This window comes from Phyllopteryx taeniolatus, chromosome 19, assembly GCF_024500385.1.
Source record: "Phyllopteryx taeniolatus isolate TA_2022b chromosome 19, UOR_Ptae_1.2, whole genome shotgun sequence".
NCBI lineage: Eukaryota > Metazoa > Chordata > Actinopteri > Syngnathiformes > Syngnathidae > Phyllopteryx > Phyllopteryx taeniolatus.
Window position 1 is genome coordinate 9327732 of NC_084520.1, and position 23382 is coordinate 9351113.

The window sequence follows — 23382 nt, forward strand, 5'->3', positions numbered from 1 at the left end:
TCTAAGCTACCGCTAAACAAGTATGCATTCTATCCGCACTTAAAACCCTAACCCTCCCTTGAAACACAAATTTGAAACCCTAACCTTGACTTGAACCATGACTTCAAACCCTAACTCCGAATTGAAACCCCAGTTTCATATTTTCTTGAATCCCTAACCCAAACCTAAAACACAAACTTTGCCTAAAACCCAAACTTAAAGTGCCTGTAAACTGACCCCAAAACATGTCTTGTAAATTTAACACACCCCAGAGAAGAGTGTTGTTAAGAACTCTGCCAAATTTGAATGAATAAAAAAATCGGCAGGTATTTGAAATCAGGGTTCAAAATGGTGAAGAAATGACACATTGTCTCAGCTTTCAGACGCTGTGGGCGTGTCTTCAAAAGCACACCCCGCGAAACTTCAACTCAGTCAAATATGTGCCTTCACTCCCGGCTTGCCGAGCGATGCGTGTGCTCCCACGGGCCGCAGAGAGGCACTCTGTGGCGGCCAGGCAGCCTTTGAGATCAGGTGCGGCTGCAGGTCATTGCACCGGGGGCTCGGAGACAATTTTCCACGTTTTTGGCCTGTTGAAATTGAGCGGGTGGTTGGCGAAATTTTGGTTGCCCATGGCGCACTCTGAAGCAGCCACAGCAGCGAGATGCACCAGATGATTTGTTTTTTCTCCTCCTGCGACGCCACGGGTGGCCAGCAAGCACTCTGAGTTCTGACGACCCATACGCAGGTGTGCCGAGCCGCAGACCCGCTGGCGGCTACTATCTCCTAGCGCTGGTGGGCAGGCGAGGGTGGGGTGGCGGAGGTGGCAGGTTCGCTGCTGCTTTTTAGAACAGTAGAACAGTTTTTAGAACTTTTTAGAACCTTTAAATGGTGTCTGCGTGGCAGTTGAAAAGTCGGATCACATGTCGGAGAGTTGAAGTGTTTTGGTGGTATGAAAACACCCTTTTGCACAATTTCCACAAAACCACGCTCATCAAGGCTTCCACTTTTTAATGAAATTTGGCTCCCATCAGTCCTAGCAGTGGTGTTTCATTCAATTCCTCCATTTTGGTAGCCAAGCTCTGACGTGTGGATCAGTGTAATCTGTGTACCGGGAAATCGTGGACTGACAGAGGTTCTGTGTTTTTTGGAGCACAAAATGCAATTAAAATGCGTTATTTATTTAGCTCATTAAGTTGTTTAGAATCAATTAATTGCAATTAATACCTTAAAGTTACACATTTTTGGGGTTGTAGACATAGCTTGATGGCCTAACTTGAAACCCTAACATGTACAGTGTTGTACTGAGCAGCCAGGACCCTTCTTTTGTCGCGACGCTATGGCAACCCATAACTTGGCTTGAAACTGTAACTTGAGACCCTAACCATAAATTTAAGCCCTAATTTGAAACCAGACCCTAACTTGAAACCCTAAATTAAAACGCGAAGCCAAACATGTTGTACTGAGCACGACATTTTAATTGCTAATCTGTTGCTACAACGCCATAAGTAGAATTTTTGGCTTTCTGGCAGTTTGGTTAGGTAAAATGTGCGGCCATGTTGTACTGAGCAGCTAAGCCCCTTTTGTCGCTATGCTTCTGCTACATCAGTGTATATATCACCTTTGTAATTTCTCATCTGTCATCGCTTCGTCCAAAAAACGCCAAATAAAAAGCACCTGTGGAGTTAATTCTGTTGCTGCTCACTTAGCTGAAGTCTGACAAATAGACGACTGACTGTGCCTTTCCCGCAGCGTGGCCGTAGGCGTGGGTTTCTACGGCAACAGCGAGACCAACGACGGCGTGTACCAGCTGACGTACTCGCTGTACAACGCCAACAACACGCTGGGCGGCGTGGACAGCCTGGTAGGTGCAATGTAGCGACAGAGTCTTTGCGTAAGCCACTTTTTTTGTGTATCAGACCTTTGCTAGCCTTGTTAGATAAATGTCATAAACAAAAAAAAGTAAATAGTAGTGCATGTACTTTAAATTAGGCCGTTAATTAAGGTTTCGGTCCATTGATGTTTAACAGGCTGCTGCTGTTCTTAGTACTAGTAAGCACTTTTTTCTGCTTTTATTCTGTCATTCAAGGTCATTATTATCACAGCACTGGCCAATGCAGAAAACCTTTGAAAACCTTTTTTGAAACCCTAACACTGGTTTAAAATCATAGAGTGAACCCCTAATGTTGGCTTGGAACCCTACCTCAAATATGAAACCCTAAATTTAAACCTTAATCCTGGCTTGAAACCTTAACTTGAAACCCTAACCCTAAATTCAAACCCAAACATGATACTAATTTAAAACCCTAACCCTGGGTTGAAATTCTAATTTGAAACCCTAAACCAAATTTGAAACCCTAAACCAATTTGAAACCCAAATGTGTTATCCTAATTTGAAGCCATAACATTGTCTTGAAACCTTAAATTGAAACAGTAACTTGAAACGCAAACCCTTGCCTGAAGGCCTCACTTGAAAGCCTATTGTAATTTATGCTTCACACCCTAATATGAAACCCTAACCAAAAGTTGAACCCTATGCCTTAAAACCCTAACCCAAACTTGAATATCTAAGTCTAACTTGAAACCCTAATTTGAAACACCAACCCAAACTTGAAAACCTAGAGCACTGGAAAAAACACCCTAACTGAAACTTGTAACCCGACTCCACGTTTTGGTCCACGCAGAGAAGCTAACAACAAAACACTGCTTGTCTGAAAGCTTGCGAACGTGTGAACTCTATCCGGCGCATAATTGGACGTGACGTTCTTTATTTCAGAATCCCAATGCTCGGTCCTTTCCTGAAGGCAGCGCATCGCACACATGCTTCTATAGACTGTTAAGAAGTGGTCTTCTTAGGCAGGACAAAGAGCCCAGTGTGCCGCGGTTCCCCTCAGGAAACAAAACGCTTATAATGAGGGTGGAAAAGGGAACAGTTCGGTGCTTCGACTGAAATTGGAGAATGGCCGGACTCCTTTTTAGAAGGGCTTTGAAGGAGGCAAGACCTTGATTAGCCACAGTCTGGAAGATATGCTGATGATGTGTTGAGGAACACACTCTCGCTTCGAAGTGAAGCCCGAAGATGGAGAGTGGCCAAAACAGGATGCTTTTAATACTCTACAATGGAACCGGTGTGACATTTGGAACACCACTAATATTAACTCCATGGTTTGGAGAGGACACGGCAGTCACTCGGTGGACTTGGGTCCATGTCAGGGATAAGGCGTTGGCCCCTTTGCAGAGCGCCCATCAAAGGCAAATCAATGCCGGCCGGCTCTTCTGTTCTGCCACTGATTTTGTGGAAAGGCAATATGGTTGCAGTCCATTGCTGTTTTAAGAGGCTCTTAACTTAACTGTTCTTAACTACTATACCGCTTTTGCTTTTATTTTGTCATTCAAGGTTGCTACTGTCAAAGCATTGACCAACAAATCACTGAATAGAACAAACAAAACAACACCTAATTTCACAGACTAACCCTCTCTTTAAGCCATAAAATGTAACCCTAACCCTGACTTGAAAGCCAAACATGATGCCATAATTTGAAACCCTTATCTAAACTTGAAATCCTCACCTTGCCGTGAAACCCTTAATTACATCTTCAACTTGAAACTGGAACTTTGGCTTGAAACATCAATTTGAAAACCTCTCCTCGGCTTGAATGACTGAACCTGGCTTTGAAATCCAAACTCCAATTTAAAACCCTAACTTTGTCTTTAACTCCTAATTCGAAAGCCTCGCCTTGCCTTAAAAGCCTAATTTGAAAGGCAGTGTGAAAAAGGGGGCCTTGGGATGAATAATTCCCATTCTGTTTTATACTTTTATATGTGCTTACAAGGTTTCTAGGCTAATTCTTGTACGTCAAAGAATCAATCCTCTGTGTAATGGAGGCAAAAGTACTCAGGTTAGTCATCGACAAATGTTGTAGCAATATTTTAGCATATTATTATTACCAGAGTAAACACTAGAAAATGCCAGGTGTCATTTTTTAAATGATTCTTGCAAGAAAGAGGTGAAACTGCACAGAATGCAGTCTTCAAGGTCTTCTGTCACACCAGCTGCCTTGTTGTCAAAAACAAGATTCTTTACGGTTAAATGGAACACAATGTACAAAAATAACCTTTGGCGGTGAGCCACATGCTGCTTGACCAAATAGAAACACCGCCTGCTTTGCTAAGTTTCCATTACAATTGTATGTTTATAATGACAAAGCGGCTTAATGTGTACTGTGCGAAATAGGTGCACAAGCATCGCACTGTTGGCAGACATTATCGTCTGATCAGTGAGCACTGATACACTTCCTTTTCCAATTGTATGTCTGTGATCACAAGGCGGATCGTGTTTAGTACAAGTGTGACAGCAGTTAGTCCGAAGACTTTTTATATTGCATTCCATTCCTCCGCTCTGCATTTTGTTGCTCATTTCGAACTTTTTTCCTACCTGTTTCCCTGTTTGCACTCAAAACTTTTTAAGGTTATATGGATCACTGCATACAAAAATAACTGGGCAATGAGCCCCGTGCGGTTCACCAAGTCTAAAGACATTCTTACCTGATCCCTGATGTAGCAGTGGTACATTCCCATTGCAATTGTATGTTTGTGATCCTCAGGAGGCTGGTGTGTAGTACAAGTATGACAGCAGCTGCGGTGTTAGTTAGAAGACCTTGTACACGTCTCATCGCTGGAAATACAGCGCAGACTTCTTGCTCACGAATCAGCATCATCTTTGCGTCCTCCATTTTAAAGCCTTCTCAGCGCTCCATCTCTGCTCCGAGGACAAGCTTTGCGGCCGCCCGACACAGACGAGCGGCGAAGAACGTGCGTGTTTCTGCTATGCTTCGTTTGCCGGCGATGAACAGGGTTGCTATCTTTGAGTTACGGCACACCCGTGTTCCATTACATGCTCTGCCTTCCACATTAAACTTGAATTAAGGCCTGAGCACCTCGCCATGTTTATTATATTCTTGTGACAAATTAATCACCTTTTTGGGGAATTCAATATGCCGGAAAACTCACCAATTTTTGCAAACCCAAAACCATCATGACCCTCCCCCCTAAACTAACTCTGTAGTGCTCAGTAGTTAGAAAATGTAGCCCCGCAACAATGGTTTCATCTATAGACAGGAAATTGGGTGGACAAAGACCTTTCAAGGACCCATGAACGAAATTTGGACATTTTGGTGTGAACTTTGATGTACTCCTACAAGGGAATTTGCCCAAATGAACGCCAACAGGAAGCAGGTATAAAACCAGATGGATGGGCAACACTACAGTTTTTGCCTATGCCATTTTATGTGGGATTTAAGGTGGGTGTGAGGGTATTAATTAAGTTTGTTGTTGGGAAGCTAAGACGTGGTACCAGGACATCTCCTTTCATCTTAAGTCTTCAACTTTCGTACTGTATTTTTTTCCCCCCAGCCGGATCCGCACGAGGCAGCAAATTTTCAGTTCCAGCCAGCTTCACTGTATACGTCACATGTCAGCTTGTCTTCTTTGTTTGTTTACAGCTTGTAGAGATTAAAATCACAGCGTCGAATTGCTTTGTGGCCCGACCTAACACACAGCCAATTACTGTTTCAACCACCAAGCTCGGATGGAATCCACTGGGAAAATCATATCTGGGCTCTATCGGCGTGGTTCACAAACAGTATAGGATTGCTGCTCTCTCTCCCCCCACTCCACCTTAGATGTTTGAGATTAGATTCTCACAAGGGTTGTATGACGATTGTGTTGTCTTGCCTAAATAGTGGCGATTTGTAGATCTTTGAATGCAGTAAACAATGGGAAACACCAAGACTTACCTTTCTACTGTAGTGTATGACTTAGAAGGTTTTCTAGCACTAGTGCTTCAGCTGTTGTCACACTCGACATCAAGCCACCTCATGATCATAGCAGCCTGCTCTGGTATATTTCCGTCACAATTGTATGTTTATGATCAGGAAGTGGCTCGTGTTTAGTATAACTGTTAGTCAGGAGACCTTGAATTCGGAATTGGACCAACAATTTCGGATAAAATGTGCCCAATGATTGTTGATTTTTCAGCGTCATCGTCTCTTTTCGGGAGGCTACATGATGAAAATAGCAACTAATCTCTCACACAACGATACGACTGGCCTCTCCATTAGGCGCTAAGCACCCACTGCCGAAGGGGAGCATTTATTAGCCTTTTCAATTATCATGTCTCGCCATTTCCTCGTAAACAAGCTTTCCCTCCAAGCAAAGTCAGGCGCTATAATTAAAGCCCTGGAAGCGCTCGTGTCGAGTCAATTCGGCAGTTTGCCGTTATCCTCAGAGGCTTGATTAGCCGCCGGTTCAAACCAGTAAACACAATATCAGTCTCACTCTTGCTGCGTGTGTTCAAATAATAATGTCTGGTGAAGCAGCATGTGACTCAGCTGTAGTTTTATACTCAACATGGGTCCACCTCATGATCACAAACATTGAAATTTGAGAAAGACCAATATGGGCTTTTCAGGGCCAATACCGATTATTAGTACTCGAGGCTGATATCCGATATTTTGAGCCGATATATGTTTGCTGTTAATGGAAAAATATTGCCATAAACATTTTGAATAATACAAAACTAACACTTGGTTTTAAATGCATTTCAACATATGTGTATTAAATAGATTTTCAGATTTGCAACATTTTATTTATTTATTTATTTTTATTTTTTACTTGGACAGGTGGTATCTTTGTTTTAAAATTCTAACAAATAGTGCAGGGAACGCCCACACTCTTGTAAAGTTAAATGAAAACTTAAAACAAATGAATAACTCCCTAAAGGTTTCTTCAGTAAATAAAGTTTTCCAAAATTTCAATATAACTGAAATGTTCATCTTCAGTTATCTTTGTTTTAAGTTAAAACAAAAACAACAAGTTTAGGTAGTTCCCAAGGTTATACATTAATTGTTACCTAAAGTTAGCTAAATAAATATAGTTCACTGAAGTTTACCTAGTTTTAAATTGATTTTTTACCGGCCGTCGGATTTTTATAAAAGGCCGATGCCGATATGTGTCAAATATGATATGTGCCGAATATCAGTTGCGATAATCACCCTGGCCGATATCACAGCAGGCTGCTTGCCACATCTGATCAGATAACGTCTCACGAAGCAGGTTGTGGCTCAGCTGCTGTCACACTTAAATGGAGCATGAGCACAAATATACAATAGTTTACGGTCAGTTGGAACAGAGAGAACAAGAAAACTAGCAATGAGCCACATGCTGCTTCACCAAGACTTTTGCAGAGCTGCTCTACAACAGTTCCATCGCAATTGTATGTCTGTCGTGTCACAGCAGCTGCAATGTCATCTTCTAATGCTATTCCAAATTTGACAAAATTTTGGGGGAAAAGTGTACCTTTAAAGTTGCACTTGTTTTTTGCGACATTCATTCAAGCAGCAATTCTATAAGTTTTTTTTTTTTTTTTTTTTTTTAATGGGACAGATTACGATGCAATTTGTTACGGTATCTATCGAGAGGTAAAGGAAGTGAACACAGATGCTAGCAATGACGCATCTTACCGTGATGTTTTTTATTTTTGCGTTGTGAGCTGCAGGTGAGCACCACTATGGGCAACATGAAGAGTGGCCTGCACCAGCACCTGGCCCGGCTGGACGAGATCTTCGCCACGCGCGGCGACTACGTGCAGACGCTGCAGTTCATGCAGCAGATGGTCGACAACGTCATCAAGCAGCTGGTGGGCCTGCCGGACTGGGCCCAGGCCGACATGGACCTGGCGTCCGTGGCCAAGATGGCGGCCAGCGTGGAGTACTACAGGTGAGCAATATTTGAACCCCAACTTGAGATCGTAACCCTAAATGGAAACTCTGAACCCAAGCTTGCAAAACTTTAACCCAGACCAGATACCCTCACGCAGACTAGAAACTCAAATTTGAAACCCTAACTTAAAACTGTAACCCTAACTTGAAACTCTGTACCCAAGCTTGTAAAATCTAAATTTGAAATGCTAACTTGTAACCCTAACCCTGGTTTGAAACGATTTCTGGAAACCCGAACTAAATTTTGAAGCTCGAGACAAGATTAAAAAAACCTAATTTGAAACCCTAACACTGGATTGAAACCTCACTATGGACACCTAACTCAGACTTGAAACCAAAATTTGAAACCCCAACCCTGGCTTGAAACCCTAAATTGAAACCCTAAGCCATGTTTGACACCATAACTCGCGCTTGAAATTCTACTTTGAAACCGTAATCAAAGCTTGAAACTCCACTTGGACACACTCACCAAATCTTGAAATCCTAACCCAGATGAGAAAACCTAATTTGAGACTCTTGTTTGAAAACCCTCACCCTACTTGGAACCCAAATACCAGGCTTGGTACCCTAACCCTGACTTGAAACCCTTTTGTGAACCCTTTTAACTGCGTAGCAAATGTGCGCCTATATTGTATCGTGTGTTAGAGGTGTTAGCAAGCTATTCTCGTTTTTGTCTCGCAGGTGGCTGGCCTACCTGCTGCTCCTCATCCTTGACCTCATCATCTGCCTGCTGGCTTGTCTGGGACTCGCCAAGCAGTCTCGCTGGCTGCTCACCACGTAAGTGAAGTGCCGTGCACTTTGTTCTGAAACTGTCCTGAAGTAAAAGATGTCGATTAGCGTATGAAGTACTAAATCCCATTCTGAGTTGTACATTGTACGAGGCGTACGCTTCACAGGAGACGCCTGGGACACATTTAATCAGCAGCCCACATGTTCACCCGCTGAATCCAATGAGCGTAACACTAACACCACGCTCCATTTTACCCCCGAATCAAATTTGACGTGATCCCGTTTTGCATTTAAATGAACACACTGACAACAAGCAATCAATGCAATCACTCAATAACTTCCTCACGCTACACTGCAGACTGCTAAGGAAGTCACAAATTTCTAATCTGAAACATAACTTGAAACACTCATTTCAAACCCTAACCTTAATTTGAAACCCCACCATGAAGCCTTTTCGAGAGACCCTCCATTGAACGCCCATCCCAGTCTTGACACTCTAATTTGAAACCCTACGTTGAACCTCAACTTTGAACCCCTATACTGGGCTTGAAATCCTAATTTGGAACACTAACTTGAAACAGTCATTTGAAACCCTAAACCTGGTTTGAAACCCTACTACGAAATACTAACTTGAATCCTTCTTTAAACTACTATCTCAGGCTTGAAAACCCAATTTGAAACCTTATCTTCAAACCTAAACCCTGACCTTGCACCCTACTTTCGAAACCCTAACTCAGGTTTGAAACCCTACTCTGAAACCCCAACCCTTTTATCGCCATTTAGCATGCCTCTTCATTGGGTGCAAAGCATTTTCTCCATTTTCCTGTTTATTGGTCTGGGACACGACATATCTCTCTGCTGCAATCGCTGATGTTGGCTGTAGACAGCGGGAGCTAGGTTTACACCCATCAATTAGCCTCTAGCTAGCAGCGCACGTAACTGATTTGCCGACGTGCAGGGCTTGCCTCCTCGGGGAAAGAGTTCACGGGGGCGTAAAATCCACCGCAACGTCCGTCCATCCAGCCGTGCATCGCCCTGTCGCCCTCAATCGCTCAGCAAATCGGCTACGCTCGCCCTACTAACCACAACAACACACAGACCGCCACCCCACTTCAACCCGCATTTAGCTCCGAGCCCCTTTGTCAAGACGTCCCATGGAATGCTCTTTTTTTCTACTAGAGTGGAATTCATGAGCAAAGGACTCGCTGGGCTGGGGACTGACTGTGTGTTAGCACCACTAGTTAACAAGTTAATTTCCACTCCAACAAAGTCTCACTACCACTAGTTTGACCTCTAGCAATCCTCTGATGTTTCATGTTTTAATAGGCCTTGCACTTGCTGAGTGTCTGTCACGATGAGATCATCATTTGTCCTGTAGGGTTCAGCGAACAGCTGCATTTCTTTTTTATCATTATTTTGACAACCTGGCCAGTGACATCATTGTTTCAACCCCTGTGGGTGGTGACACACAGATTCAATTTAGATAAGATTTATTATAGTATTCTTCTGTTTGCCAAGTGACCATTAATTAATTCCGATTAATGAGTTACAGAAAACAAAAATAAGGCATTTAAGCAAACGTTTATGAAGACTGAAACACTTCAAAGCCCATGCTGTGGCCTTCATGCAAAACATGGTAAGGTTTTAAATTAGGATTTCAAGTCAGGGTTTCTAGCTTTGGTTAGAGTTCCACATGAGGGTTTTGGTTTTTAAGTATGGTCCCAATCCAAGGTAGGACTGTATTGTCCCTGAAATGCAGCTTTCTTGGAAGTTATAGGCTCTTCTTCTTCAGTCTCATCATTTGGCCTTTTCTCCTTGCTGAAGCTCTCCTAAGACATTTGGTTTTTACTAATTTTTGTTAGGCGGCACGGTTTGTTGTTTGGTTGTTTGTTTGTATGTGCCCTGCGATTGGCTGGCAACCAGTTCAGGGTGTACCCCGCCTCCTACCCGATGACAGCTGGGATAGGCTCCAGCACGCCCGCGACCCTAGTGAGGAGAAGCGGCTTAGAAGATGGATGGATGGATAATTTTTGTTAGTTTTTTTTTTTAATATATAGAGTAGCCCGCAAGATTCCTGGTGGTTCGAGACAGCTGTTCAAATGTATCAAAATGCACTTGCCTATGAATTGAAAATACAGTGATGAAATAAATAAATAAATAATAATAATAATAATGCATTACACCTATGTAGTGCTTTTCATGATACTCAAAGACGCTTTACAATTGCAAACATTATTCACTCACTCCACAGTCACACCCTGGTGCTGGTAAGCTACTTACGTACCCAAAGCTGCCCTGGGGGAGTCTGACGGAAGCGTGGCTGCCATTCTGCGCCTACTGCCCCCTCCGGCCACCAACAAACATATCTTAGGGTGTCCAAAATTGGGTGCTTAGAATTCTTAAGCTTCCTTTTTTTAAAGGTTTCACGAATGCTTGAAATTGGGATGAAGTGGGTAATAAACTAGAAATTGGAAATAACATCATCCTGCAAATAAAACGTGTTTTCAAAACCATTTTCAAGCTCTGCATTTGAATGTGATCATTTTGAGTATGTCTAAATGTGTTTGTGTGCTCCGTCAGGATGATGCTGTGTGGGGTGCTGACGTTGATACTCAGCTGGGCATCGCTAGGAGCTGAACTGGCCGCCGCTGTGGTGAGTTGCCCAGTATTCCATCTGCTACAAGTTTAGTTTGGAGTTTATCTATTTAATTAATAATAAAAACAAATCTAAAATTTCATTTTCCTGCTGCTGTTTAATGCTATGTGTGGGTGAGTGTGGGATTCATGCGTAACCACGGAAACGAGCCAGAAGAGATGGCACTGTTCGTTTGACAATGAGGGAAAGATCTTCTTAGTGAAACGTGCACGTTCACAGTAGCTCACCGCGTTTCCATGGTAGTGTGCTCATCAAGTCCACATGCTAATTGTCGATTTGCACTACAGTCATGAAGCATAGTACACGGTGCAGATCTGGAAAAGGGATTTTTGGTAGTGTACTAGAGTTAGTGTTTTAAAGTAGTGGTTTCAAGTAAGGTTTCACGCCATAGTCAAAGCCTTGGTTGTAGTTTCAAGTTAAAGTTTTAACTAAGCCAAGGTTGGGATTTCAAAGTAGTGTTTCAAGCCAGCTGTTAAGGTTTCAAGTTTAGGTTTCAAGCCAGCGTTACAGTCATGCGCAAAAATATGGGCACCCCTGTGGTTTTCAAATTAGGTTCTCAAGCCAGGGTTGGGTTTTTAATTCTGCTTTAATGTTTCAAGAATGCATTAAGGTAACAAATTAGGGGGTTTATTTAGTTTTTCAAGTCAGGGTTAGGCTTTCATCGTAGGGTTTCAAGCCTGGATTGGGGTTTCAAGTTAAGGTTTTAAGCCATGCTTAGTATTTCAAAGTACCGTTTTAAGACATGGTTAATGTTTCAAATCAGGTTTTCAAGTTAGGGTTTCCAGCCAGGGTCAGTACTCCAAATGAGGTTTTCAATTCTGGGATGGCGTTTAGTGTTAAGATGTTAAGGCTTCAACTTTTAATGTAGCCCGTTTCAAGCCTGGGTTGTGGTTTCAAGTTACGGTTTCAAGCCAGTGTTAGTTGTTCAAAGAAGGTTGTCAAGCCAGAGTTAGAGTTTGAGTGCATTTGACAGTGCTGTGTGTTATTTTTAGGGCACCAGCGACTTCTGCGTGGCGCCTGACAAGTTCATCATGAGTCAAATCAAAGGTGTCATCGGCACAGGTACGACAAGTGATAACAAGGAGTCACCACAAGCTACAAAACCTCCGTCTTAAAAATGATGACTCATCCTTTTGTTTGTTTGCAGATATCGTTCAATACTACGTTTACTGCAACCAAACGCTGACCAACCCTTACCAGCAGGTACACCTAATAGTAATAATAATAATAACACTAACATATTTCGTAATCAAAATATTAGAAACAGCTTTCAGTATGAAGCAATGTTGTAACAGAATTGAACAGATGGACCTAATGTGGCCATCGCACGTCAACGTATTTTCCTTTTGTTCACTTTTCCCATCAAAAAGTGTAGCAAACTGTCGCAAGAACAAAGTTTAAGGTTCAAAGGGCAACAACATAAAGTCACTGATTGGCTCATGGTCAAGGCACAAGCTGCGCCTCCTTCTCACTAGTATTCTGATTTTTTTAGTCTCTCTTTTGTCAGAGTGAACAGGCGTTGAAAGGTTAGGTTCAGGTTTAGGGGTTCAAATTAGGGTTTCCAAATAGGGTGTTAAATTGGGATTATGGTTTCAAAGTTGGGTTTCAAGCCAGGCCGAGGAGTTCAAGTGAGAGTTTCAAAGTAGGGTTTCAAGTGAGGGTTAGCGTTTAAAAGTAGTTAAAGCCAAGGTTTAGGATTTTAAGCCAGGTTTGGGTTGGGGTTTAAAGTAGGGGTTTCAGGTAAGGTTGGTTTAAAGGGTTTCAAGCCAGTTATTTATTTACATTTTAATGTACATTGTCCCTTTATAATGAATAAATGAAAATTAAATAAAGAAAGTAAAAGAAAGAAGGAAACAAAAATACCCTGCTACTGACTGGCGACCAGTTCAAGGTGTAGTCTGGCTTTCGCCCAAAGTCAACTGTGATAGGCTCAAGCTCAATTTAGAGTCTTCAATCAACCCACCACGCATGGTTTTGGGATGTGGGAGGAAACCGGAGTGCCCGGAGAAAACCCACCCAGGCACGGGAAGAACATGCAAACTCCACACAGGCGGGCCGGGATTTCAACCCCTTGAGGCAGAATTACTAACCAGTCGTCAACCGTGCCGGCAAGATGGGATTTTGGAGGGGGGAAAAAAAAGAAAACAATGATTTGCAAATCATTTTCAATCCTTAATTCTATTGTAGACACTCCAAAGACAAGATATGTAATGTTTAATCTGATGAATGCTATTGTTGTTTTGCAAATATTCTCTCATCTTGAATATGATACCTGCAACATATTCCAAAAAAGCTGGGACAGGGGTTACAAAAGACTGGGAAAGATCAGGAATGCTCAAAAAACACCTGTTTGTAACATTCCATAGGTGAACAGGTTAATTGGAAACAGGTGAATGTCATGATTGGGTATAAAAGGAACATTCCCGAAAGGCTCAGTTGTTCCCAGTTAAGGCTGCGGCGAGGTTCACCACTGTGTGAACAATTGCGTGAGCAAATAGTCCAGCAGTTTAAGAACAACATTTCTCATTGTACAGTTGCAAGGAATTTAGGGATTTCATCATCTACGGTCCATAATAGCATCCAAAGATTCAGAGAATCTGGATAAGTCTCTGCAAGTTAGCGGCAAGGCCGAAAACCAACATGGAATGCCCGTAACCTTCGATCCCTCAAGCTGCACTGTATTAAAAACCGGCATCATTCTGTAAAGGATATTGCCTGTATGTGGGCTCAGGAACTCTTCAGAAAACCATGTCTGTCGGTCGCTACATCTAAAAATGCAGGTGAAAAGTCCACCTTGCAAAGCGAAAACCATCTATCAGTAACACCCAGAAACGCCGCTGGCCTCTCTTGGCCCAAGCTCATCTGAGATGGACTGACGAAAAGTGTCCTGTGGTCTGCCGAGTCCACATTTCAAATGTTTTTTAGAAATCATGGACATTGTGTCCTGTGGGCCAAAGAGGAAAAAGACCATCTGGATTGATGTCAGAGAAAAGTTCAAAAGCCAGCATCTGTGATGGTATGGGAGTGTGTTAGTGCCCATGGCATGGGTAACTTGCACATCTGTGTATGCACAAACACTGAAAGGTAAATACAGGTTTTGGAGAAACATATGCTGCCATCCAAGCAACATCTTTTTGAGGGACGTCCCTGCTTATATCAGCAAGACATTGCCAAGCCACATTCTGCACGCATTACAACAGCGTGGCTTCGTAGTAAAAAGGTGTGAGTACAAGACCGGCCTGGCAGCAGTCCAGACCTGTCTCCCATTTAAAATGTGTGGCGCATTATGAAGTGCAAAATACGACAACAGAGACACAGGACTGTTGAGCCACTGAAGTTGGACATCAAGCAAGAATGGGGAAGAATTCAACTTACAAAGCTTTAACAATTAGTGTCCTCAGTTCCCAAATGCTTATTGAGTGTTGTTAAAAGGAAAGGTGATGTAACACAGCAGTAAACATGTCCCTGTCCCAGCTTTTTTTGGAATGTATTGCAGGTAAATGAGTGAATATATGCAAAAAAGAAAAAAAAAGTTTATCAGTTTGAATATTAAATATCTTGTCTTTGTAGTGTATTGAATTGAATATTGGTTGAAAAGGATTTGCAAATCATTGGATTGTTTTTAGTTACATTTTTCACAAGTCCCAACTTCATTGGAAATGGGGTTTGTAAATTATTCTGCTTCTTCTGTCCTCTGGTGGTGAAAATGTAGACTTACACCCTTCCCCAACAAGATAAGGGGAAGAGCAGTAAAAATTGGTGTTATTATCTTCCTCATAAGTCATCCATCAAGTGTCCTAAACGTTAACTGTAGTTTGCTTGCACAAATATATCATACCAATACTGGCTGCTGCACCCTTTATTGAGAAAAGGAGCAAACATGCAATCTGGTGTATTTCTTTTTCAATTGGTGTCCTGTAATGACTTAATATGTTATATTGATCTCAACTGTATACATGGTTTACTCTTCACTCTCACTGGCAGCCACTTATTTTTATTCAGTATCAAAATGTTAATTTTCATTTTCAACATCAAAGTAAGGTTTCAAACAGGGATTTGGGTTTCAAAGTATGGATTGAAGCCAGGGTCAGGATTTAAAATTAGAGTTTCAAGACGAGGATAGGGTTTCTCACAAGATTTAGGGTTTCAAGCTAGGCATGTGGTTCTAGTGAGAGTTTTACAGTAGGGTTGCAAGCCTGAGTTAGAGTTTTAAACAAGCGTTCTTGTGATTTCCAAGTCAGTGTTAGTGTTTAGAAAAATAGTTTTAAGGCAAGTTTACTATTTTACAGTAGGGTTTTAAACCAGGGTTAAGGTTTCAAATGATTTATTTAAGACAGGCGTAGTGGTTGAAGTTAGTGTTTCAAAGATGTGTTTTAAACCGGAGTTAGGTTTTTGAGTTAGGGTTTCAAGATATGGTTTTAAGTCAGGGTTATGGTTTCAGAGTAGGATTTCAATTCAGGATAAGGAGTTCAAGTTAAGTTATCAAAACAGGGTTTTAAACCAGAGTTATGTTGTCAGAGTTAGTCTAAAGCCAGGATTAAGGTTTCAAGTCAGGCTTTCATACCTTTGAAGTGTGGGTTAGGGTTTCAAGTGATGGTTCAATGCTATTAAAATGACAGATTGTATGTTATTCTATTGACTAATCCTCAACTCTTCTATTGCAGCCTCTGACGCTTTTCCAGAGATCTCTGACCACCATGCAGATACAGATCCAGGGTTTGCTGCAGTTCGCCGTGCCGCTATTCCCTACAGCGGAGGTATCATTCACACACACCACACGTACACACACATGCACAAACACACACACACACACATCTGGCATCAGCAGTGTTGTCTTTGTCCGCGCAGAGAGACCTGGTGGGCATCCAGCGTGTTCTCAACTCGTCTGAGGCCAGTCTGCACCAGTTGACAGCACTGTTAGACTGCAGGGGGCTCAACAAGGTACAATAACAACAACGCTAACAAAAAGCAGGAGAGCAGCACACATGACATAACCACATGCGTATGCAGGACTACCTGGATGCTATGGTGGGCGTGTGTTACGACGGCGTGGAGGGCGTGCTCTACCTGTGCCTCTTCTCCGTTCTGGCGGCTTGTGCCTTCACTATCATGCTCTGCGCCATCCCCAGAGCGTGGAGACAGATAGCCAGCAGGTCAGTGTGCTGTCCAAATGTCTTTCCACAGAGTCAAAACGTAGTCCTCAGTATTGTATTTATGATATTATTAAAGTAATCCCTCCTCTCCAATTATTCATGATAGGTGTCACCTTGCATTGTAGCAATGAGCACATAGTCTGGAAATGATCAGAGAACGTGACATACATTTGAATCTAAAAATAGTTACGCACAGAAACATGAGCACGCAATGTATCTTTAATCATATGAATAAAGTCACCTGCTTGTGCAATAGAAAGAATCGGAATCCTCTTTATCTCAAAAACACACAAGGAATTTGTCTCCGGTTAGTTGGAGCCGCTCTAGTATGACGATAGACAGCCATTTTGACAGTACTGTAAATACTTTGAGACATAAAAACACACTATGAGACTCAAGAAATAGTCCACGGCATACTCAGTCATGCACAGGCTCATGCGCGTGCAAAGTACTGTAGATGTGAAATTATTATTGGGATCCTCTCGCCAGTTATTCATGATAACCGCCAATTTGCACAATGAGAATAAGCAGAATGTCTAGAAATAATCCACAGAGTCAAAAAAAATTGTTCATAACATACTCAGGCACATGCTTGCGTGCAGTATACGTGTTTTATGATTAATGCGATTGTTGCTCTCCACAGTTATTCATGATAAGAGCCACCTAGCACAATAAACAAGAATCAGAAATAAACACAATGACTAGATATATTCCACACAACTAGTAATACAGTAGTCAGAAAATAGTTCACGGCATGCTCCGACGCATAAGGATAAATGTGTGCATGATTGTTTGAATGTTACATGATTAATGCCATTTCAGCTCTTGCCAGTTATTCATAATAATCACTGCCTTGCAAAATAGAAATAAACACAATGACTAGAAATAATCCACACAGTAAAATAAATTATCCACAGCACTCTCGGTCTTAGACTGGCACATGCTCAAGCAAAGTACTGTAAATCTCCTATGATTCATCCGAAAGATCCTTAAACTGGTTATTGATGATAACCTCCACCTAGCACAATAGAAATAAACACAACAACTGAAAAGAATCCACAAAGTCGGGAAAGTTTCAGTAATAAACTGTGTAAACCAGTTGTCCCCCTCATTGGATACTATGAACGAGTTGACAGGCTGCTAACTAAATGCCGACCCTCCGCCACCCTCAGCGAGCAGGACTACGACGACATAGACGAGGAGGATCCCTTCAACCCTCGGCGCAACCGAATGGGGTCGCAGAACCAGAACCACACCACTGTGCACAGCTTCTGCAGCTACAGCAGCAGCATGGGCAGCCAGAACAGCCTGCAGCCCCCCGCACCTCCACTCGCCAACGCCCCCATGGGCGACTACATGTGAGGACATCAAGCTCGCCTACGTTGTCGATGATGCTGATGTTCTTTGACTCGTCTTGGTTTTCCTCAGGAACCAGGCGGCTCTGTTCGGAGGGAATCCTCGCTACGAGAACGTCCCTCTGATTGGACGAGGCTCGCCGCCACCGTCGGTAGGTCGAGTCCTTTGTGTGAGCATCATTTAATCTCCAAACATAAAACAGCAATTTAGGAAATCATCCCATATGGTGAAGTGTTTGAATGCTTTCAAATTCAGTGAGACCTCGACTTTTTTTTAAATTTGTTTTGAACCAGAATTATCACTTGTTGTTAGGCAAGTTTTGTGCACTCCCAATGCCTGCCAAGCTCCGCCACCTTGCAAAATACAAATAGACATAACAATAAGAAATAATCATCCACATAATCCAGACAGAATAAAAATTATCCACGCCATGCTCGGTCACTCAATTTACATGTTGTATGAGGAATGCAATTGCTCCCGCTGTCGATTATTCATCACACTCACCACTTTACACAAAATAAATATACAAGACGACTAGAGATAATCCACAGAGTTAAAAAATAGTCCAAGATACATTTGTTCATGTAATGTACGCATAATGTGATGAGTTCCATCGCTCTTCTCGCCAGTTATTCATGGTAACCGCCACATTGCACAATAGAAATAAACATAATGATTAGAAATAATCCAAAGTAAAATTGTACACCCTTATAACTTGTTGGTTGGCAGTAATCTTTTTTTATCAAGTGCCGCCATATTGCACAATAGAAATAAACACCACGCCGAGAAAAGATCCAGAAAATCAGGGATGTTGCAGTGATGCAGTTGTCTATCTATCTATCTATCTATCTATCTATCTATCTATCTATCTCTCTCTCTCTCTCTCTCTCTCTCTCTCTCTCTCTCTCTCTCTCTCTCTCTCTCTCTCTCTCTCTCTCTCTCTCTCTCTCTCTCTCTCTCTCTCTCTATATATATATATATATATATCCTTGCACAATAGAAATAGACGCCAACTAGAAATAATCCACAAAATCAGGGAAGTTGCAGCAATACTGTTGTCACTTGTTGCTTGGGAGAATTTATGCAACGCCATTGCCCGGTACAAAAATCTGCCTGTTAAGATATGCCACATTACACACAAAGAAATAAGGTTTTTCGATGTATTATTTCGTACTTTTCCTTTTTTCTGTGTAAGTGTATGCTGACATATGGAGCAGATGGGAAGTAACGCGGTTAATATTTCATGGCGACGTGAACATCGTTTAGCGACAAACTCCCCCGGGAGATGACGACGATGTGGGCAACGCACGTTTCGTTTCTTTATTTATTTATATTTCTTTTGGGACCTTCAAAGGACCCTGCTCGTTTGGACAGAAATAGCAATGCTGGTTCCATTTTCATATCCATCATGTTTGTTTAAAGGAGAAAAAAGTAAATTTTCCATTTTCTTTCCTCTTTAAATAATGTGCTCTCTTGATGCCGTTTTGCTTTGCTGCTTCTGTCAATAAAGTTGAATTAATTTCTCTCCCCTGCTTCAAACTGTGCAGCTGTGTGTTTGTTGCTTTTTGGCTAACAGCTTTTTAATTAATTTTATTTTATTGCTCGTTTGTCCGTCATGTCTCTTCTTCTTTTATTTCAATCAACTTTTGAAGATATACTCTCAGCCGTATAGAAGCCGAGTAAGTCTTGTTTTCTTGCAACTCTTCCATCCCATCTCTCACTTTCCCCAAACACATTTTCCCCACTTACATGGCCACCAGGGGTGTGGGGGGGGGGGGGGGGGGGGGGGGGCTTTAGTTTGTGTACTGTCTTGCATGACTGTCTCGCAATTTCAGCTTGTTGATGAATTGAAATGTTTTTGTCTGTATACAGTATTATTATGATGTTGAATTTGTGACATTTGACTTAGACTACTACTTAAATACTGACACAAACTTCAGTTGAGTAGCACGACTGTGAAATTTCACTGCATGCTTTAAATGGGAAATAAAGTAGCGCCATCTGGTGGAAGATATGCTATTTAATTGTAGAAAGCCCATTGTCTAAATTGAAATGAGAACATTCAGGCTTTCATTAGTTTGTTGTGTGATGGTAAATTTGGGCGCAATGCGATGTTTTGTGTGTGTGTACCTTTCCCATATTAGGCTAAATAGTTTTTTTGTTAATTTATTCATTTTTATTTCCTCCAGCAGATTTCAACCAACAAAAATAGTTGTTTTTATATTGTCAGTTTTTTTTAATTATTATTTAAATGAGAGTTTATATTATATGTTAAAATGTTAGAAATGTATTATCCCATTATATTAATTATATTAAGTATATCCTCTGAAAAAAATATCTTTTCATTTTTATTTCCTGCAGCAGGTGTCAACAAAGAATGGCATTTTAAAATTAAATGTCAGGCCATATATATTATATATGAAAATTAAGAAATTAGGCGGCACATCTGCCTCACAGTTCTGAGGACCGGGGTTCAAATCCCAGCCCTGACTGTGTGGAGTTTGCATGTTCTCCTCGTGCCTGTGTGGGTTTTTTCCAGGTACTCCGGTTATCTCCCACATCCCAAAAACATGCATGGTAAGTTGAGTGAAGACTCTAAATTGCCCGTAGGTGTGAATGTGAGTGTGAATGGTTGTTTGTTTATGTGCCCTGCAATTGGCTGGCGACCCGTTCAGGGTGTACCCCGCCTCTCGTCCAAAGATAGCTGGGATAGGCTCCAGCACGCCCACGACCCTAGTGAGGAGAAGCGGAACGGAAGATGAATGAATTAAGAAATTAATTATATCAAATATCATCAATCCATCCATTTTCTGAGCCGCTTCTCCTCACTAGGGTCGCGGGCGTGCTGGAGCCTATCCCAGCTATCATCGGGCAGGAGGCGGGGTACACCCTGAACTGGTTGCCAGCCAATCGCACAGCACATACAAACAAACAACCATTTGCACTCACATTCACACCTACGGGCAATTTAGAGTCTTCAATTAACCTACCATGCATGTTTTTGGGATGTGGGAGGAAACCGGAGTGCCCAGAGAAAACCCACGCAGGCACGGTGAGAACATGCAAACTCCACACAGTCGGGGCTGGGATTTGAACCCCGGTCCTCAGAACTGTGAGGCTGATGCTCTAACCAGTCTTCCACCATGCCGCTCAAATTTCAGTAATTATTTTAAATTATATCCAATGCAAAAATGGCTCTAATAAAAAAAAAAACGAAAGTAATAATATGCCTTTATCATTTTTCATTATATTAATTCTAGTTATGACTTAATTTGTATACCATTTTCTTTTATTTCAATTGCCAATGAATTTGTTGTTTTTAAAAAATGTGTGTAATAGGCTAATTTATTTATGAATGTATTCCTTTTTTAAATTCCTACAGCAAGGTCAACAAAGACCTGTATAGGAGCTCTAAAACTGTTGTAAAGGTTCATCTTTTAACTAACTGTCATGACACTGTATATATGATATAAAAACAATTATTTGAATTAATTATAGCGCATTAATTAACTTTAAATAGTATTAGTTACTGTATATCCTCTGTCTTTTTGTCTTTTTTGTAGCATTTTCTTAATCTCAATTGCCAGTTTGTTTGTTTGTTTGTTTGTTTTTTTATTTATCTAGCTATGCCATATTTGGCTCATTTAATGAATTTTAAATGAATATTCCCTGGCAAATTCAATCTATATTCATTCCAAGCAGACAAAAAAAGTGGTTTGATTTAAAAATTATTATTATTTTTTTTTTAAATGGAATGGCACAAAATTCCTCTTGAAGCAGTCTCACCTCCGTCATGTTGTGTCATCCCAGTACTCCCCCAGCATGAGGGCCACCTACCTGTCCATGACCGAGGAGCAGCGTCAACATTTCGGCAACGACTTCCAAGTGTAATCTTTTGGAAATTTTCTTCAGGGAAACACCACCATTGTTGTGTGTTACGGACATGAAAGTGAGCTGGGGACACGTTTGGCTTATGAGACGTTACCCCTGGAGTTTGAAACGTGAGAAAAGACTTTCTTAAAAGTTCTAAAGAAACAAGTGTGCACATTTCTGTCCTTGGTGACACTTTTACAGAAGCCAAGAGAGCTAAAAAAATATTTAAGAACAAGCAAGGAGAACAAAAAAGTACATTTTTGACAAGATTTTTCTGTGTTTTATGCTCCACTGCTGTTATTATAGAGCAGGGGTGTCAAACTCATTTTTGTCGCGGGCCACATTGTAGTTATGGCTTCCCTCGGAGGGCCGTTATGACTGTGAACCCATGTAAAATAGTCTCATTTAATGACATACACAACAAATTGATGGATAACTAGTTTTAAAATCAGAAGCCAATAAAAATGTTCAACTATTATTACATTTATTTAGAAAAGGGGATTAGAAACATAAAATGCTTGCAATATCTCAACATTATACAAGTAAAGACACCAATTTTGGTATTTTCAGAAGAAACATGAAGTCGACACATGATTTGCTTTCGCGAGCCACATAAAATGATGTTGCAGGCCGGATCTGGCCCCCAGGCCGCCAGTTTGACACCTGTGTTATAGAGTATGCGTGGAAAATGATGGCACTGTGGTAAAATGTTTTTTTCCATTTTTGGCTCACTTTTCTGTGCGCAAATCTCCAGGTATGACGTTGAAACACCTGTAAATAATTTGTACAACAACTTATTTTTTGTAATTATTGTTTGTGCCATTTTAAAATATATTTTTTGGGTTTGTTTTTCTACTCACTGAAGAACCATTAATGTACATTTTTCTGTGCATATCAACTAATTGAAAACTGCCCTTAAGCCTGACACCAGAAGCTGTTGTGCTGCTGCTTTTAACCACCACATTCAGGTAAACAGCTTCCTTTGAGCGTTGGCTAATAATAATTAATATCAAAAGTAATAATGATAATAATTCATGCAGTTTTTAACCTTTGTTTCAGCATGTCACACTGTGTACAGGCGCTGAGAGTGATGCCTAATTCTTTGTGGGGCCAAAAAGATTTTGTGACCCTGTGTGTGTTGAATAAATACGTTTTTAGTATGGCTGTACGCATGTGTTTGTGTGTGTTAGCGTGTTAGCATATCATGTAGCTAACATATAGTTAGGTTATATTATTTCCTCCAGCAGGTGTTGACAAAGAGCTGTAAAGCTCCAAAAATATTTCCGTTTTTTTTTCATGTTAACACACCCCTTTTTAAATGGGAAATCAAGTAAAAATAAGAAAAGATAAATATTGTTTTATAGTTTTACTTTACCTATTATCTGTAAAACTCAATCGAAAAAAAAATATATTTGAGTTGCAGCAAAAATGGGATTTCTTTTTTTTTTCATCCAGGGCAAAAGGGCAGGTGCTTGAGCACCACCTTGTGGCTATCTGTGCACGTGCCTGCTATTATGCATGCATGACGAGTCAGAATGTGTTTAAATATCTAAAATGTTACTACATTTAAATAAACTACTTCTATCATCTTTTTTGAAAACACTCCAAAAAGTTCCTAATATTTATGTGTGACCTACAATTTTTTTAAACATTTTTATCAGAATGTAGATTAATTAGTTACATGAATCTTGAAGATGAAAACTGCCCACAACAGTGCTGGAGTATTTCCTCCAGTAGGTGTCTGCAAAGAGCTGTAGGATCTCCAAAAATATTTATTCAAATTACAAATGAATACACTGGATGAATCTTGTCCTGTTCTTTCAAATTATATAAATTATATCTTCTGCAAAAAAAATTCCCT

At 41.1% G+C, this 23382-nt stretch overlaps 1 protein-coding gene across 5 annotated transcripts in view; it reads left to right on the top strand.

The window, feature by feature from the left end:
• Window positions 1–22689, top strand: part of ttyh2 (tweety family member 2) — a 36769-nt gene extending 14080 nt beyond the window's left edge. Inside the window, exons 3-15 of one of the 5 annotated variants that reach the window (XR_009785716.1) lie at window positions 1729–1840; window positions 7526–7752; window positions 8436–8531; window positions 11064–11136; window positions 12132–12201; window positions 12287–12342; window positions 15804–15896; window positions 15988–16080; window positions 16150–16292; window positions 17465–17650; window positions 17721–17799; window positions 18844–19327; window positions 21459–22689. Coding sequence is in view for 4 of the 5 variants with exons in the window: in XM_061756655.1 (XP_061612639.1) it covers window positions 1729–1840; window positions 7526–7752; window positions 8436–8531; window positions 11064–11136; window positions 12132–12201; window positions 12287–12342; window positions 15804–15896; window positions 15988–16080; window positions 16150–16292; window positions 17465–17650; window positions 17721–17799; window positions 19301–19327; window positions 21459–21539 (1336 nt within the window). In the remaining variant the exon portion in view is untranslated. The remainder of the gene's footprint in view (window positions 1–1728; window positions 1841–7525; window positions 7753–8435; window positions 8532–11063; window positions 11137–12131; window positions 12202–12286; window positions 12343–15803; window positions 15897–15987; window positions 16081–16149; window positions 16293–17464; window positions 17651–17720; window positions 17800–18843; window positions 19328–21458) is intronic. The other 4 variants (XM_061756655.1, XM_061756658.1, XM_061756656.1 and 1 more) reach the window with 4 other exon arrangements.
• The last annotated feature ends 693 nt before the right edge of the window (window positions 22690–23382 follow it).